This window comes from Pezoporus wallicus, unplaced genomic scaffold, assembly GCF_028554395.1.
Source record: "Pezoporus wallicus isolate ANWC-B61680 ecotype Strahan unplaced genomic scaffold, APGP_CSIRO_Pwel_v1 scaffold_2617, whole genome shotgun sequence".
Classification (NCBI taxonomy): Eukaryota; Metazoa; Chordata; class Aves; order Psittaciformes; family Psittacidae; genus Pezoporus; species Pezoporus wallicus.
Genome location: NW_026637592.1, coordinates 1,327,855 through 1,346,947, shown reverse-complemented (window position 1 = coordinate 1,346,947; position 19,093 = coordinate 1,327,855). Strand labels below are relative to the sequence as shown.

The 19,093-nt window shown below is 38.5% G+C and overlaps 1 protein-coding gene across 4 annotated transcripts in view; it reads right to left on the bottom strand.

Annotated features, from left to right (window-relative positions):
- USH2A (usherin) overlaps positions 1–18,891 on the bottom strand; it is a 372,328-nt gene extending 353,437 nt beyond the window's left edge. For all 4 annotated transcript variants that reach the window (XR_008971850.1, XM_057406464.1, XM_057406465.1 and 1 more), the window contains exons 1-3: positions 18,733–18,891; positions 17,683–18,362; positions 12,288–12,453 (exon numbers count right to left, since the gene is read on the bottom strand). Coding sequence is in view for 3 of the 4 variants with exons in the window: in XM_057406464.1 (XP_057262447.1) it covers positions 12,288–12,453; positions 17,683–18,203 (687 nt within the window). In the remaining variant the exon portion in view is untranslated. The remainder of the gene's footprint in view (positions 1–12,287; positions 12,454–17,682; positions 18,363–18,732) is intronic.
- Between the last annotated feature and the right edge of the window lie 202 nt (positions 18,892–19,093).

Genomic DNA, 19,093 nt, shown 5'->3' with positions numbered 1-19,093 from the left:
TTAAGCTGGTGCTATGAATCAACCAGAATAGCTTTGGTCTTATTGACATTCAATTGCAAGAAGTTGCAGCTCATACAGTCCAATAGACATCTGACAACACCATGAGTGCTTCACTGACAGAAAGCTTTAAATATAGATGCAACTATCATCACAATACACATGGAACTTAACTTCGTGATCCCTCATACCATCTGCAGAAACTGGTCATCAGCTGGATGGCATAAGACCACACGGTCATCCTCTCTGCCTACTGCCAGTTTCTGCAGTTAACAAATCACTGTGACTTAAAAAAAAAATAAGAAACAAAGAGAACAGAGATTGACTGACAGAAAAAGACCACTCGATCTTTCATCACTGTCCCATTAAATCTCTCTCTGAAATCCACTTATACCATTATCATCTCTGTTCTCCTTTTAGAAATAAAATGCCAGATCAAAATGTGTTTAAACTGTTTGCCTTAGTTAAGGGCCAGATCTTCAGCCACTATAAACTGCCTTCAGCTTCAGCAATGGCACTTCACACCTGCCGAGGCCAAGACCTCAAATATGTTACCTATACGTTCATCCTTACAGCTGATCTTTATGCCTTGAAACAAGATGTCTCAATTGCGCGTATGTGGGATGCTGGACATGTGTCTTGCATATTGGGTACCAAAATAAGAGCCGATTTGTGTTCTAACTTTCACAAAAGAAAGGAACAGAACCTACAACCACTTACGTGCTTGTTTGACCCTTTCTTCTGAGAACTCCTGCCATTTCAACGGTAAATGCTCCAGTACAGCACAGTGTCTTTTTCAAAATACTTTCATTTAGCCCCATTGTCTACATGAGTTGTTATATACCCACTTGCCTGCCCTCTTCAGCTCCTGCTGCCTCACTCTGTCCCTCACCATCATCCCAGAGCCACAAACAGATAAAGGAAGCTGGCAAAGAGGAAATATGTCGACTATATTCAGCTTGCAATTGTGTTTATGGGAAGCACAGTGTAAGTGGTTGGGGGCAGGGGGAAAGGGGAGAGACACACACACACGTTATGAGCACTCTGAACAGCTATGGCCATGCTCTGAAAAAGCCAGTGTACAAAAGACAGACCTGAGGAAGAAACCTCATCAGGGGACCACAGAGACAGAACTGTCTTAAAACACAAGGGCTGGAGAGGATAAAGGGACAGTAGAAGAAATGGCAAAGAACAGTGAAGGGGAATGAAAAAGCATAAGGTCAGGAGGGGCAAGATGTCTCTTTGCCTTTCCTTTTTTTGCCTCAGGCCCATATCAGCCTTTCCTTTTCTTGACTTAACTGGGATGAATTTTAATTGCAGCATCTCTACGTGTTTTATACACTATGTACTCTCTACTTGTGTGGAGTGGATTTCCATTCATCACAGGATTGCAGGCAAAAATCCCAGGAGAATTTTGCTTTCCTTCAAAGTTAACTTTACTAAAATCAATAACTTTACTGCTTCTTCCATCTAGCACATACCCTTACTCCACAACCATTTCAAATTTCATCATTTTATGATCATTTGATTTTTAACTTATTTCCATATACAGATATATATTTGCAATCTTTCCACGATAACAGTGACAATATTCATATACTGTTTCAATAACAGTATAAAAGCAACAACTTTACAGCGACAGTGGAAACATGCTTTCATTTGTAGTTTTAACACAGTCAATATCCTCACTGATCTCTAACACTCTTCCTACTGTCTCCTCCTCAATTCCTCAAAATTCAAAGTTCTGGTTTTCTCAGGGAACCTTATTTTATGTCTTAAAGATTTTTATTGCTTGAGCTTTTTTTCTGACCACCTGCAAGTCTAGTGCAACACCCAAGAATCACAACCACGCTAAATTGTCCTCACCTTGTATGCAAACCACTAAACTTAACTTAGGTAAAAAAAAAAAGAAAGAAAAGAAAAAATAGGGGGCAGGAGAGCAGGAGTGTTTCCTACTCCAGATTGAGTATCATCCCTCAGCAATATTGTTACATCTCTTCCAGCTTTATATCAGCTCTCCCTTCTCTAAAACTGTGTATCTTGGCATTTTAAATCCCCCTTCATTTTCCTTCTTGTCCCTTTTATTCCAATAATATTTTTCTTATCCTTGAAAACATGTCACTCCAATTCAGCAGTCTTATTACATATGCTCCTAGCATTTGTATATAAGATACTTAGCTTTTCCCTTTGACCTCCTTTACCTTTCTTTTCCACAATCTCCTACAACATTAATCCCTTCTCAGCAGGAAATGGTTTCCCTTCAATCCGAGTCTATTTGTCCATAGATCCACTAGTTCAGCTTGACTTCCCTAAAGGACAACATAAATCTAAAAAAATAAAAAAAGAGTAGGGGGGAAGGAACCCTGGAGTGCTCCTGAAGCAGTTAACTCTGCTCAGGAACAAGCCACATATTAATATGAATTTGACAGTGAAATCAGAAAGCAAGTGGAATGCAGGCCAATGCACAAGGTAAGTTTACAAGCTTGAGAAAAACTAATAGTTATTTCATGAATGAAGCTGCTTTGATGCAAAGATGCAAGTAACAGCAAGCAGAAAGATCCAAAATAGGAATGTTAATTTTTTGGACAGAGGGGCAGGGGTAGTTTTTAGCACAGTGTTAAAAACTGAGTGCTGTAACCCACACTGTCAATTATCTGATAAACCAGGCCAACAAAGAAAGATCAATGCAAAAAGAGGGAGGTTTTGAAATGGTCTGTATTCCTAAAGAATTAGTACTTTTAAAAGTTAACATGGTTTCCAAAATAAACAGTTGAATCAGAGATTTAGTGATCCTTCATGTTACAGAACATGCATTCCAATTACTGATGGGCTATTTTGATTTGAGCTTTTGTTGGTGAGCACCTCACCAGTATTTCAGTAATATCAAATAATATTAAACTGATTAACTACAGCTCTGCCACTTTCTATCCTAAGCAGCACTGTATCAATGAAAAATATTTTTTATTGCTTGTGTCAGTGGAGCTCTATCAGTCTGATGCCTCAGGATAGAGCAAACATCTGGGCAGGGGACTGGCAGAACCCGAGAGCTCAAAATTGCAAATACAGGTTCTGTTAAAAAATGAAGTAATTAACAAAACAGATGTGCTCTATTTTAATCAATCTCTGTTCTTTTTACATGTAAAGGTTTTCACAAGTGATCTTTGTGCTACAAGTTCCAAACAACAAAATAGAAGAGGAACCTAGTCATCAGATCTTAAAATACATGGAGAACAACTGCTTTCTTGCTTGCTGCATGATGACTCTCTTTTCCCCAAGTCACAGAACAGATCAGATCCAAGATCTGATGACTGCTATAGTAACATGAAAGGAGACAAGCATTAAGGATTCAACAAGCTGCTTTATACAGACAAGAGGTATGTGCATAAGGCACAAGTAAGTAACAACATGAAAAACAGAATTATCTACTATCAAGACTCAAGCAGGCCACCTAAAGAAGCTTAGAGAGATGAAAGACTTTTTCTTTTGACCACTCCTGACTCCAAGAACCACAAAAGTCCCATGGGACATGGTCAACAAGCTAGAAAGACAAGGGAGTACAGAGGATAAATCTTCAGGGTAAGAAATTCAGTGGAAAGAAATAGAAGCTTGCTGCTCTGAAATGTCGGATTCAGACCAATATTGATAGTCTGATCTATGCTACCACTGAATATCACATGCTGATTTGCCTACAGGTGCAACAACAATGAACCTCGCATACAAGGTCACCTACAGTCACAGTCAATAGCAAGGGTACCCCTAAATACCACTGGAAAGGAGAGAGCAGAGGCTCAAGAGAAAAATATTTTGGCTGTAATTCAGGAAGCAGAAGGTCAAAGCCAGTGCCATTTTTTGAAATGCTACCAGTACCAGCAAGGGTCAAACAAGCAATGCTGCATAATTCTGCACCCAACTGAAGAAACAGCATGTGGAAAACCAGGCCAATTCAGAACAGAGACAACTATCTGAATAGATATATATCTAAATAATAAATTATATATAAATAGATTTATAAATAAATTATAAAAAATAATAAAATACATCAAATATACGATGTATTGCATATTACAATTGTCACTAGAAGTTTGATTCATGGCTATTGTCAATAAAAAAGTTACAGCATGCTTAGGAAGTCTCAAAGTTATTTCCTAACTAAACACACACACACACAATTCTAGAGTAGCACATACAATTGTTCATCTCTACTCATTTTTATTTAAAAAATAAAAATTTAATTAAAAAAAACACCACGAAAAATGCACCAAATGCCAAAAATACAACCTTTAGAACTGCAGGATATTCAAACATTTGAGACTAGGAGAAAGAAAGAAAGCAAATAATTTTTAACATTGTGCTTCAATTATTAAAAATACAATTTAATTTGCTACCACCTATTTTTGTGTAAGGAAGCAAACTGCTTGCAAAACAAATTGAAACTTGATAGATTTCAAATCTCACCTGAAACTCTCCAGACAAATCAAGCACAGCTTCTGCAAACCATTCCATACTACCTCCTCCCAACACTGGTCATACAAACAATTCCATTCTTACCATATATATTATAGAGTCTGGGCAATCTTCAGTGGGATTTGTGTTTGCAATTGAAAAAAACATTCACAATTTCCTGAAGTTTAGTGAAGATGGCATTCTGTATTTCTGGCATTCTGTATTTTTGGCATTCTCTGAAATTAAAATCTTGGCCCAAATGAAGTTCCTTGTCTTGTGTTCCCAGGCAGCTAAATCTCCAAATATGCAAGAACTTGCCTGAACTCATATTCGGGGGAAAAAAAAAAAAGGAAGTAATTTAAGAGATAGTATAATTGAAGAGAAGATAAAGGCATCTAGGACATATCCCATTTTCCCAGGAAGCTGAAGTCATAACAACAAAGAGCTTTTAAATCAACACAGTTGACATCCTAATACCTATGAGCCAGAAGAAGAGGCAAGTTACTAGTATCAAACTACTCAAAGTTCAGCAGCAGTATCTCAAAGGCTTGCAACCACAGCAGATTAAATGATGAAGCAGTTGCCAAAAGAGCTATGCCCACTGTTTCTCCAAACAGTTCTCTAAACAGACATTCAGATACATTACAGACTGTAACATGTGTTTTATTTCTGCTGTCTGTTAGGCGCATGAGCACCAACCATATGGACAGGCTGCATCCTCCTAAATATTTTCAACACACTATTGTAATTAGTAGACAAGAAGCTCTAAACATTTAGAATTAATGCAAGCTCTCCCCTCCCTTCCCGAGACTGACAAAACTACTAAGTGATTACTTCAAACAGTGATTTAAATTAAAATGCTTCCTTGCTTTCTCATGTTCTTACTAAACTCAGGGTATAGACAGTTTAAAACATCTCATATTTAATAATACATACACAGAGTGTGTAGAATAAATGTTTTCTTCTCTGGTTTTAAGTCTCAGGTTCTTTGCTTTTAATACAAACCTAAAACTATTCAAAAACTTGTGCACAAAATAAAACGATTTTACAAATTGGAAAGGACAAGTTTTCTCTTGATAGTCAAACAGTTATGATGTAAAGCGGTCTCATTAAATCATAAGTACTTTAACCTTTTCTTGAAAGAACTGGAAGATTTAAAGATTTATAAAGAAATTTTGCCTGAACTAGGAAATTACTCATATTTGACATGTATTGAAATGATAATGCTGATTTCAATAGGCACTCTAAGAGCATTTTCCTCCCAGGAGAGTAATTCAGTCATGGTTACCTCTCTGCATCTAGATTTTAAACATACTTTCTAAAGCTTTTAATGTGCTATAGTCTGCCAAAACATGGCAGAGTTACATAGATATGATCAGGCAAAATAAAGGCCAGTACAAAAAATTACTTTTATAATTAGAGACACTAAATATGAAACAAAAACATCAATCTGACATGTTCCCAAAGAACCTCCTGTTTCAGCAGCCTTGGCTGTATCTGAAAATTCAGGTTTAAATTCCACTCTTCTTAACTGGTTAAAGAAATTCTGAAGTATCAAAGGGAAAGTGAGAGACCCTTAACAGTGATTCTGAAAAAGGAAACACATAATGATGCCGCTGTTACTAAGTGGTGCAAATCTGATATTATATCCTTATGCAGGCACAATTGGCCTTAATCATGCATTGCTATGCTCTCAAAACCACCAGTTTTTGACAGTTTTCCTGAGGTTCAGTGCATATCAGATTCTTTTAAGGCTATATAGCCTTTACTCCATTCTGAACCTTCAATCAGAGTTTTTGCTAATATATAGCTAAGAATATGCAGTGATAAATAGCCATAAATCAAGATCAGACACACAGAAGGACCCTAAAACTTTCAGAAATCTGAAGGACTTGATCCTCACCAACTAAAATCAACTAGAATAGTGGCAGTAATTTCAAGGAAGCAGTATCCACAATTTATGGCCTTAAGGAAACCCCAAAAACAAAACACAAACCATTTGAAAATGAAAATATAAGTTCAGTTGCAAATCATAAGCAGTGGAAAATAAAGCCAGACAAGACCTGGAGAAAAAAAATGAGTCATACTGATCAAAGAGAACAAAAAAAAATGGTTAAAATTCACTTTTGTTTCAAATCCACTTTAATGTACCTTAGCAGAACTTTTCGACGATGATGTTTCTCAAATGTTTATTTGGTATAAAGAACAAATGGCTAGCCAACAGCTATCTGCATATTAAGAAGGCTGCATAAACTATTAAAAAGTATGAAGCTACTCTTAGACTGATGCCATCTAGGCTCAAGTATTTTTTTCCAAGTACATTCCAAGACTATTAGTGACTTACATCCAACATCCTGCTGGCAGCAGTGGTTACAGTAACACTGCAGGAAAAGGGAAGGAAAAGAAAAAACCACAGCTCATCAACATAACTGATATGAATTCTCATCTTCTTTTGGGATGCACGTTATCTTTTTTATGAAAGTTACTGAATTAATATTTAAAACCACCAAAAAAACCCCACCATTTTCTTATGCCCACTATTCTGATCAGAATGCTTTTTCAGAAACACTGCTGCAATAGAACAGACTCATTTTCCAACTTAAACAGGCCTATTGTCTGCCTGCTGTTTACCTCCAACAGATTTAGAGAAGAAAACTGTGACTTCCCACTCATCACTACAGTCAATTCCTAACAGAAGGTTCCCCAAATCATCTTCCATAAGGCCTCCATAAAGCCTTTCATTGTCTTTATAGACTTTGTATCACATTACTTAAAAGTGAATGATGGAAGTTTTACCTGACATTTTGCATGAAACTTCACCTGAGTCTGGAGCAGCATCCATGATGCTTTTCTCTCACTATTGGGAACACCTCTTCTGATACATTTCCCCAACACATGCCTTTGTTGTAGCCACATCATGCTAGTAACTCATCATCACCAGCTGGGACTACTACTTCAGCAGTTTTCTAATGATTAACTACTTAGCAAGACATTTTGGGAGGGATTTCAAGTTCATTACCTTGCATTTTGTAATACCAAATTTCATTTCATGCCGGTTACCCTAGTCCTTTCGGTCATGCCATTCTTCCTGTATGACATCTTTCTGTTCCTCATCCTGATATCTCTCCACATTATGCTACCAGCTACTACACCCTTAATATTTCTGCCAAGATCATTAATGAAAATATAACACAAGGCTGGTCCAAAGACTAATTCCCAAGGAATTCAATTGCTTTTTTGCCTGCCCCCTTCTCAGGATTATGTCAGTTCCTTTGAGCAGTATCTCTTGCCAACCCTCCCCAAGAGCATAACCTTTGACTCTACAACTTCCATGGATTGTCACATCAATGCTAAACTGGACTCCAGGTAGAAGAAATCTGATACACTTACTTTGTCTGAAAATCAGTTCTTTAATTAAAAAAAAGCTAAGAGGTTAGACAGTGATGAGCCATCCCTAGTAAATCCACACTGCATTTTATCCCCCTTTTCACTTAGCACCACATCTTTATTCCTTCAAAGATCTTTTTCAAATCCTCATATGCCACTGTGTCAAGAAAAATAGGCCTGCATTGCCAAGATCATTTTTCCTTTCTCTTTGTACAGGCTCTGGCTGGGATGGAGTTAAATTTCTTCACAACACCCTGTATGATGTTGCATTCTGAATTTGTATTCTCACTTTTGCTATTGCTATTCTCTCTCTGGGCAAGGGGGACCCGGCTGCCTGGCTGATGGCCAGCATCAATCCATGACATTCAATGTAAGCATCATAGGTCTGCCCCTGACCTGGGAGATTTGCATAAAATATCTCATTGTCAAAGGATTTTATGTACCAGTTCTTTCAGAATTTTTTGGACAAAGACTATCTAGTTGCATCAGCATGTACACAATAAGCTTGCACATTCATGTTTCTACCCCTTTATGTGCACTTCTATTTACATACATTTCTGTTACCTGGCTTGGTTTTGCTCTGTGGCTGTTATCACTATTGAAAACAAAGTGTGTATTTCGGGGACCTTACTCAAATCATCCTTAATCTCAAGCACAACTTCACTGTACCCAAGTCTTGCCTTCTTACACAAAAAAAAAAGTAAGAAGTTTTTACTATTTGACAGTCATTACTATGGCTAATTCAGCTTGGCATCTTTCCAGCTTTATTTCTGTTCGTATATAGCATTCTCCGTGAATTTGTCTCCCTATTCCCCAGCGCCTGCAGACTCTGCCATCTCTAACTGCAAAGGCACTTATTCTGAGTGAATAAGCCTGGGCAACACATCTCCAATCTTTTCCTTTAAGGGCACAGATTCCTCTTAATTCTGTTATTTTTAACAACCTCAGATCTTTTTCCCATTCAATCTCTGGGCTCTGCAGTTCACCTTTTTTAATAAAAATAGGCCCATTTGTTTGTTCTTTCTAAACCTCCCCCCCCCCCCAATCTGGCTTTAGTTATAAATACTCAACACTGACACCCACTTCTCTAATAATGCCCTCATCACTTGACAAAACTGATTTCCAGAATTTCTGCTATAGTAACTACTTGATGAAAAAATTTTTCATGCAGAACATACAGGAATGTTTGGGCCCTGTTAGTAGAACTTTAATTTCCCAGCTATGAACTGGAGAATAAGTCTCTCCAATGACACTGTTCTTAGTAGTAGTTCTCTAACAAATTACACATCTAAATCCAAACCCAAGGATTTAAATTCCTAGATTACCACAGTAGATTCAATTTACTAGCCTTCTCTTCCCCTAGATTTTATTTCAAAGAAATTATTTTCAATTTGTGCCATCCTTTCCCTCTCTCTTATCATTTAATTGCTATTTGGTGCTATTCCACCATTTAGCATTCACTTCTGTCATTCCTGAATATGCCCTTACACCCAAATTCCAAACATATCTGCCACCCGACCATATTTCTGCTCTCTCTAAATTTAGTTTCACATCTGCAACAAATCTTTCACACTCCTTTGTCATGGTGCCTGTTGCCTTGCATTTTGCACAGATATTTCAGTTTCACTTACTAACCACAGGAACTCTCATTTGAGGCTCCCAGCTCTTACTGACTGTTTGGCTTTAGAGACCTTTGGTCCTCATCAGTCTCATATTAGGCATAACTGTGTTCAGAGATACATTTGGACCCTAGCTCCTTGCTAGAGCTCACTCATGGTCAGCTACATCCCTCACTCACACACTCTTCACAAACTACAACCAACCTGCTGAAAAACAAACTCAAAAATTCACTCATGTGCCATGAACATTTATCAAACCCAAATCCCCCAGTCTTCCCCTGGATGTTATGCCTGCCCCCAGCTCAGTGCACAAATTCACGTGTCTCAGCTCCCGATTCTTTGGTTGCAGCCACTGGATGCGCCAGCCAGCTCTCCCCATCCATCACGCAACCACAATTACAAACACGATGCATAAATTCTCTGTGAGCCAACCAACAAGTAATGCCTTTTCCTCAGGGGCAGGACCCATTAGACACCCCTGTTTGCTACCTGTGTTAGTAAGTGCCAGCATTCAGAAAAAAAGCCCTTCTGTCCTGAATCAGACTCACTCCAAATTAGACATATCGGCAATTTGGTCTGCAGTCACTGCGTAAAACAAGGCACCATGCCAAAAGCTTTTCGTCCTCCCTGTTGACCAAACATGCAATATTGTGCATGGCTTTGAAAAGCACTTTCCAATATGCTGTGGAGAACATCTGGTCAAATTTATATTGACATGACATCTCACATTCAACAATAATTCCCTTTCTGGTTTTGTAGAAGGAGGTTATACAGCAACTACACTGATAACACCTTATCTACTTCAAACCAGTATGGCTGTAGGGTGACTGCAAACTTTCCTAACTTAGTGCCCACAGAGCTCAGTCCTATGGCTTGTCTTTGCTAGGAAATAAAGGTTATGCCTACAACAGTGACACAGAACTGAGATTGCTAATCCTTTACAGTTATCAGAAGCAGTTTTTCCTGAACAGAACAGCATGGAAGTCTATGTGGTCTGACTTATTTGGAAAAGCTCGAAGCAGTAGTAGGTCATTACTGCATTCAGCCCCCCTCTGTTGTCTCTACTCCAGGTAGCCCATGTACAGCCTAGGGAAGGGTCTCTCCTCTGCACGCCCATGCCTAGAAAACTACATAGCTCTTTATCTTCAGAAGATGAAGCTGATTTTCATCAGCTTAAGGAAACACCTGTATTCAAATATATGTATCATCATGAGATATAAATATCTATGATCATCAAATATTATTAATATCCGAAGACACAAACAGTACCATATGAATATTACTTCTGCATGGTGTTTCTCATTTTCCATTTTTCTCTCCATTCATTGAAAAAAAAATGCTTTTGGACTGCTGCTCAAAATAAAGGAGAGAAAAATAACAAAAACCGACACCACACAAAACCCCAACACCAACAAGCCCCTAAACCCTTTGCCTAAAGTCTCATAGCCAGCCCTAGTGCTAAATGGATCATGCTGTAGCCACTGTAATCCTTAATGATAGTTAAAAGTTGAATCCTACAAATACCACAAACCACAGAAAGTAATGTTCTACGCTAAGCTAAGAAACCTAGGAAAGGTATTAAGCCTGCAGTCCCTGCAAGGGTCTAGAAGCTACACTTCTTCACTCCAGCTATACACTGAACAAATTTCACCACAGAAACAAATTCTACAGAGTGCTTGATGTTTCTTTGTAATACAATTCAAGATACTGGTGCGTATTTAAATCCAGCCCTTTCACTCTTCACTTAGCTATCCCAGGCTTTAGCAGTTTCTGAGGCTAGTACAAAATGCAGCTGACAACAACAGCAGCAATATAGCACCCTTGGAGTGTTTGAAGTGTAAAGTTCATTAGTTCTAACTTAAGGTCACTCTTGTAATCCAACAGCCAAATTCTTATTTGCACTACCATGCTGTTATCCTGGAAAAAAAAAGAAAACTGAAAAAAAATCAAGATGTCAGCTTCAATACTTCTTACAAGTGACAAGATCAGCACTAAAAAGCCAAATCACAGTCAATACCTTTTAGCAAGTTTCAAGAAAGCAGCAAAACTATGCTTGATTGTGCTGTAAACCAAATGAAATTTAATAGAATGGATAAAGGAAATGAAGGAAGGAGGAAGATAAACATTTCAATACCTGATAATTATGGTTTATAATTATTAGTTGAACTTGGCTTACAAATAGAATTTACTAGAGTGCCTCTTGGGAATTACAAGACATGCAAATAACTGAATTTTAATTTCTTCTGTGTTTGTTTACTGATTTTTTGTACATACAGTTTAAATTTTAACAAACTCAATTTTGATTTATCCTCAGTGGATATTTGTACACTTATTAAAAAGTTATGTCAACAGAAGACTTTTAGAACACAAGCACTGTGTTTTAACAATTCTGAATCAGACGTTTAAAGTAAGAGAAAATAGCTCTAACTTCCTCACTTGCTTGATCCTGCACAATCATACACTTTTACTTACATGCACTCCTCTGTAAGACAAGTACATTAAAATGTACAGATAAGGATGATATCCTTTTTTTAAGGAAATAATCTCAGAGACCAAATACTGATAATGTTAGAAATAGGTAGCTTTTCTTCACCTCAAATGCTTGTGTTCTAAAGAGTGAGAATTTTCAGTCTTGTTTGTTCAGAAGACTGTGTACAGCATTTATTTTCAGTGCTAAATTATCAATGGCCTCAAAATGAGTTCCCAAACCAAGATACTTATCTCCAAGACTCAAGAGTTCTCATTTACATCCCCCAATTTACCTTTTTATATTTATACAGTTATAGCACTCACACAAATGTTGTATTTCAACAAATATTAAATGGTTTTTATTTTACTCACCTGTACACTAAGATGAATCCATTTCTTCACAAGAATTCTCCCCAGTGTCATTACTTTTATTGGTGGCTGCAAACCATTTACTGTGCGATAATAAAACATGGCCTCTTTCTCAGAGATTGTGAGTTTGAACACAGTCTGCCCATCAATAGCCTTTTCTATTACACACCTTTGGAAATAACCAAGAAAAATAACATAAGGTCAGAGGAACACACATATACACATTCTTGCCAAGGTGCTATCCTGTAAAGTGATGTTAACCAGAACGTATTAAAATAAGCATTAAAAATACAGCTCTTGAGAAGATGCTCAATGACAGTGAAAGTCACAGTATGTACCAAGTGTAAAATAACTTTAACAAAGATATTTTCTCTGTCTTAATCTGAGATTTATTTTTATTTGGTTTTATATTTAGTGTATGCAACCCCAGTTCACCTGGGGGTGAAAGAGGGGTCCACTTCGGCTCCTTTCTTTAGGGTTCAATGATGGAAACCACAGTGGCTGGCCAGCACTGCACAGGTCTCTGCTGTGCTTTTCATACAAAGCTGTGCAATGCAGTACATTCTGTGGAGACACTTCATTTGTTTTTTACATGTTCTGGAAATAAGTGCTCCATCTTTCCACCAAATCTGCCCAGGTAAGGCAGCAGCTTCCCCTACACTCTCGCTTTGACAAAGTCTTTCTCTAACCTAAGAAAACCAGAGCAAGAGGCTTGTTAGTTTGTTTTTTTTTCTCTCTCTCTCTCTCTCTCTCACACACACACACACACACAAAGATTTCACATCAATACCAAATACATTGCTAACATGTAAGGTACAAAGAATACCATTCATAGCAACCCAACACTGCATATCTAGCTGATTAAATATTTTTGCCAATCCAATCAGCATGATGTCAAGGCTCCTGAGAAAGCATAGGCTATATATGCTTGTGAAACAGTGATCTATTTTATTAAGGTCATCATCAGTACAACAAAAATGATTAAGTTCTGCATTCCCAATTCAGCTGCTTGAGAAACCCAGTCCTCAATTACTGACCCATGAAAAGTCAAATATCTTAACAGTTACACCAGACTAAATTAGTGCACTGTCACAAGAGAGCAGCATATAAAATTTGCATGAGACCAAGATTTACTTAGATATAATCCAAAAGAACAAAACACTTATCTACTGATGAGCATCTTCACTTACTATGTATTTATAAAATTATCAAAAAGGCTGTTCTTTGATACTGCCATTATTCCCTAATTCACCCTTAAATGCAAGAGAAAAATTCATTCATCTTAACTGTTACCATTTCAGTCTTCTGATATGTTGACAACAAAACAACTTGCAGACCTCTGTTTTCCAAGCCTTACTAAAACCATGTTTCTTCATATATTGTCGACTGGCCTTTTCAACATTTTGTTTGGTTGTAAACATGGTAGTTTTGTTAGATAATAAATGTGAGAGAAGGCTCAGCTAAGTAGCAAAATATTTAGGAACTGGATTTACCCAGTTCCTGGATAAACAATAATTGGATAATCCAGGTTTTTGTTTATTTTGGTTATCTAAAACAAGCATCCTCACATTGTTTTTATCCCCAAAGGTGTCATGACTTTAAGGGAAGTGACCTTGATGTACATCACTTTGAAAACTGGAAAGAACAAATGTGAACTGTGACTTGCTACTAAAAGAAAAAAAAAAAAAACAAAACAAGAGGCAGAAAACAGAGAAGGGAAGGTGCGGGGAGGAAAAGAAAAAGAAAAAACCCAAACTAGGGCTAACATAGGTGAAATGGACATAAGAGTTACTTGTGACTGAGCACAATATTCCATTCCAGCCCTGATTTTAGAGAGAAACCACAGTTCTTTGTGAAGTCCAGCTTCTGGGAACCTGCAGCCCCACAGAACCAATCCCTGACTACATAATGGTGGGTTTGGAGGAAGGAGAAACATACAGTGCAAATCTGCTTGGTCAACTTTCAGAGAGAAAAACAGTCTAGAGAATCTAACATGGCTGCACTGGTAATCCCAATACAATAACTGGACCACTTGCAAATGAGAACATCTCTGTGGGTTCAAAAGCAGACCTACACTATCTTAAGGAAAATCCCCGTTTCAGTCTAATTCCTAATGTAGTACATCTGACTAAAGTAATAGGACATGACTTTAGTCCTTTAGATGACATTAACAAAATTACATCTACTGCCCACTTCACAGTCAGGCCATTCCCCTGACCCTTCTGCCTGCAAAAGGCCCCAGCTCATTTCTGGTCATCTAACTCCCAGTTAGCCCAGTTCACACTAAATTGGTATAAACTACCCGTAATGATTACTCATATGTGCTAAACTTCTACTCATATTCTTCTCCTATTTCATTGTAAAGGGTTATCATCATATACCATTTCCTATATTGTGCTAAGGCTTACTTACAGGCCACACACAGGCTTACTGAATGCATTTATATTAACTGATAAGTGCGTGCAGTGAAAAAAGGAAGCATGAGGAAAGAATAAAATTCAGGGACAAGAGCTCTGCTTTTTTATCACACTTACTGCCTAAAGGGAAAGTAAATTTAAACACTGGAGTACAAATGTCAGTGGTTTCTCGCCATTCTCTTTGTTTTTCTTCAGTATTTCCAGTATGCGGCGACTTGAAAGCATACCTACAAATATCTATACTATACATCTTAGAAGAACATTAGGACTGCAACATGACCTGACTTTACTCTCTCTTTGTATGAAAGTGCATTAATTCCCAGGTTCACATAAGAAACCTCAGTCTATGAAATTGATGAAGAAAATTCTTGGTGCCTTTAATTATCCACGTATCTTTGCTTCCCCGGAATGTCATGGTCTTTAAAGGGCCTTCAGACTTTGGATCCTCACATCAGTATCTCTCACTTCAGTCAGCACAGTAGCTTCTTGCAAAAAAGAAAAAAACAAAACGCTGTTCTCTTACATGAGCACATGCCTAACAGAAATGTCAGTCTTTACAAGGGCACAATGGGATACTATAGAGCAACACTTTTTCCTCAATGCTCTCTAGCACCCAGACCATGCAACATTCAGCACGAAGAAACATTATTATAGCACGTCCAAAAACTATGGATCTGCTGTATTTGGTTCAAGAGCACTCTGCAGTAAGCAAAATACCTTGTTAAACTTACAAATATTCTACTGGTCATGTGAACAGCTGGTTCTGGTTCACTTTCCTAGTGCTTTGGTGGCAGCACAAAGACTTTGTTAGAATGAGTCCAAGCTCTGTGAATTCCCTCTGCTGTGATAATGGGGTTTAAAAGGTCTCACAAATGATATCTAACAGAGACAATTCCCCATCAGAAAGTGCAAAGTGTAGGACATCAGGTAAGTCAAACTCCTTTTGCCAACCTGAAGAACTCACTAAACCAGTATAATAAAAGGAAAGACATCTTAGTTTGCTGTTAAACCGTTTCTCTTTTGTAGGATGTCTTCCAAATCAAGCTTCAATGACTATTCATGCACAATTACCATTTCACCAACACTGGAGCTCTGTACTCCTTTCATGAAGAAACAAAAATTAACATGCTTCTTTCTGTGAACAGAGTGTGGACAGTGGCATATCATCTTGACCACTGGAATAACTGTTGTCCAAGTTCAGTTTTTCAGGACCAGGTTCTACCTGTCATTTCTACCATTGTCATTTCATACATGTTGAGTAGCAGCAAACTCACAAGGAAGAATTAAGTGGTCTATTATAAAAACTGAATAAAAACATTTAGATTTTAAAGTCATCTATAAAACCCACTGAACAGGAATATGTACATTGTGTAATTATTAACACAGTAGCAATTGGAGGCTAATGTTTTACACTAGTCCATGGATAATCAGATATCAGTAGTGGTTTCTGCACAGCCCTTCATCATTTGAAACTAAGAACATACATACAATTGTTTTAGGCTCCATGCAAGCAAAAGTCTATCCCATTGACAAAAGAGTTTCACATATCTCCTTCAACAAATCACTACAACAGCTTGCTTGGAAATTAGCAGAATATTTCTGCTTCAAGTTAGGCATATGCTCTGCTGAACAAGACTGATACGCTGCACATGTATGGACATGAACTCATGGCATAGACTAGCCCAGGAATGGGCTCCCTGACATTCACGATTCAACCACTCTATAGAAAATGCTGTCTAGAAAAGACACTAGGTCAAAGCTTCAGAGATACCTTTACACATACCTTCAGCTGACCTGATTTAACTTAAGCTCAAACTAAAGACACTTCTGCTATGCAGATGTCATTTATTTCCCTTCCATAACCATAACCAAATCCATACAGCTAGGTGGATTTTATTAATTATCCCTGCCTAAAAAGACTATAATTTTGCATATATCATTATAAATTCAGACACTTCTACTGTTTCTGATGATTTCATACCCCCAGACGACATACTATTCCATGGCAGCATGCAAAATAAGTATCAAGAATGCAACAACAGAGCATATCATTGCTTTCATTCAAAGAATAAATTATGAGCGTAAGTTCAAAACCTTCTGTTTTTGAAGGAACATACTCTGACGAAACATACTATGTTTTTTGTGTGCTTCACTTTGAAGAGGATCTGCACAATCAGAGTAAAAAAGAAGAGGCCCTGCATTTTGTGGCAGATGAAGAGAAGTTCTTTTGCAGGATTTTGCAAGTCTTACATTATAGTAACGAAGGCACAGTCAAACTGAAGCTTATAAAGCAATATTTGCTGAAAACACGATATGTAGGCATAAGAGAGGGAGCATGCTTAGCTACGTCTATTTCATAAACACCTAGTGAAACTTCACTAGCAGCTTGAATACTGGAATCCTTTGTTAAAATTAGTAACAGAATCTCTTGTTCAACCAACATACACCAAATCTTCCAGAAAAGATATGATCACTCTTCATTTTAGAAATTAAAAAAAATAAAAAAAAATAAAAACCAGAATAAAGTATATATTAATTGTGGAAGATGTGGGAGGTTTCCTTGTTTGTTTTCAAGAAGTAAGCTTGTGTTGAGGGATTCCTAAAGTTTTAGAACCTTTTTTCCATCACGAAAGCAGCAACACCACAAATCCCTAACAACATGTTTTTCCTAGCAGCTTTTAGAAGAAGGAATGAGAGTTAGAAATGCAAATTTAGATTCTTAAGGACAGACATTCACATTATGTATGAATAATCCCCACTGAGAGCAACTGGACTATCATCTGAGTCAATGCCACTTTAACTGACCCTACTTGTCTTGACATTTACGAAGACCCCAAACTAAATACAGCTTTAAAACATCACAATTTCTCACTGTACCTTTTAAAATTCTAAATATCTTGCTAATAACAACCATGACTACAACAACCGTTGAGCTGGGGTTTAAGAGCACCAGGAAAGTAAATACCTTCAACACTACTTACATTACACCTTCTTGCTCAGGTTTCAACCATACAGTTAACGTAAATGAAGCTGCAAGCCTCAGAGAATGGGGAGTAGAGAAGCAATCCTTCTGATTATGAAAAATAAAGCTGGAAGCGTTGCTGAAGGACCCTGGATGCAAGTCTCTTTTGTCCTCTGTGATACAGGTACCAAGGCCTTCTGAAAGAAGCAGTTTGTAGGAAGAAGGCGATGACCTGTATGGGCATTCCTGAACACAAAACCTCCGGGTGCAGGACAGAATACTTTCAATAGCTACTGAGCTATGACAAAAAGAACTTCGTTCTGGCAGCCCACAAGTGGCTTCTGTTGGCATGATTGACACGTTCTTGAAAGCTCCCACATTTTCAAGCCTAGGGAAATGTCCCTGAGAGCTGACCAACACAAAGGAGTCATAATAAGTTAAGATTAATATTTCAATAGCATGAAACAAGAAACGACACCTCAAAGAAAGAGCCCAGCAATTCATGTTTACAAAAAAGCTCCTCCTGATTAAAGCATCCATAAATAAATAACGATGTCCATGTCGGTAGCAATGTTCTCAGGTGGTACGCTTTACGAGTTTATGTAGGTTTTCATCTTCAGAACGCTCATGCAAGGACTCAGTCACAAAGGACATCTATGTCTTCTGGTCAGCGAAACACACGTGGGTGACAGCAGGTATCTGCAAACCACAGAAGACAGACAGTCCATGGGAGGAACGTGCCCTTTTCCACCAACAAAAGCAATGCCCCACTAGGGCTTGAATCCCGATTCCAAATTTCAGCCAGCACACTTTCGCTGGATAAGACATCTCTCTAAGCAAAGGCGCTGGGACTAGGCCAGCTCGAGCCTGCACATGCTCACACAGCCCAGCCCAGCTTATCCCAGATCCATGGCATCATGAGGCCAACACTCACATTTGCGCGCTAAGGTAACAAGTACAGTGCAAGGCAGCAAACCACAGCATGAAACTTCAACCTCTGAACGGCTTTCCTGACGGTTTCGAGCTAGCTGGTTGAGTCTCACATCTTTTAGGAGCCCCCAGCGCTTACCTCTCAGCTTTACACCGCTACCTGGGAGCTGCCCGGCACCATCCCCACCGCGCAATTCCAGGGACACCCCCTGCCCTCCGCTCCCGAGGGGCGACCGGGAACAACGGCCGAGCCCCTAGCCATGTACCTATCGTCCCCCTACCCCACTGCCCACCGCACCACGCGGCTCCTTCCAGCCCTCGGCAAAGCCGATTAAAACTACGTTCCCCATCTGCTTACTAATAGAGAAAGCCTGCGCCGGGGCTGATCGGCAGGGCCGGCGGGCGAACAGCGCGATGGTAGCCGATAAAGAAGTTCATTTACCGTCATGTACTCCGCCTGCTAGAGGAGCGTAGACAGTGGCCCGGTGCCCAGCGGCTCT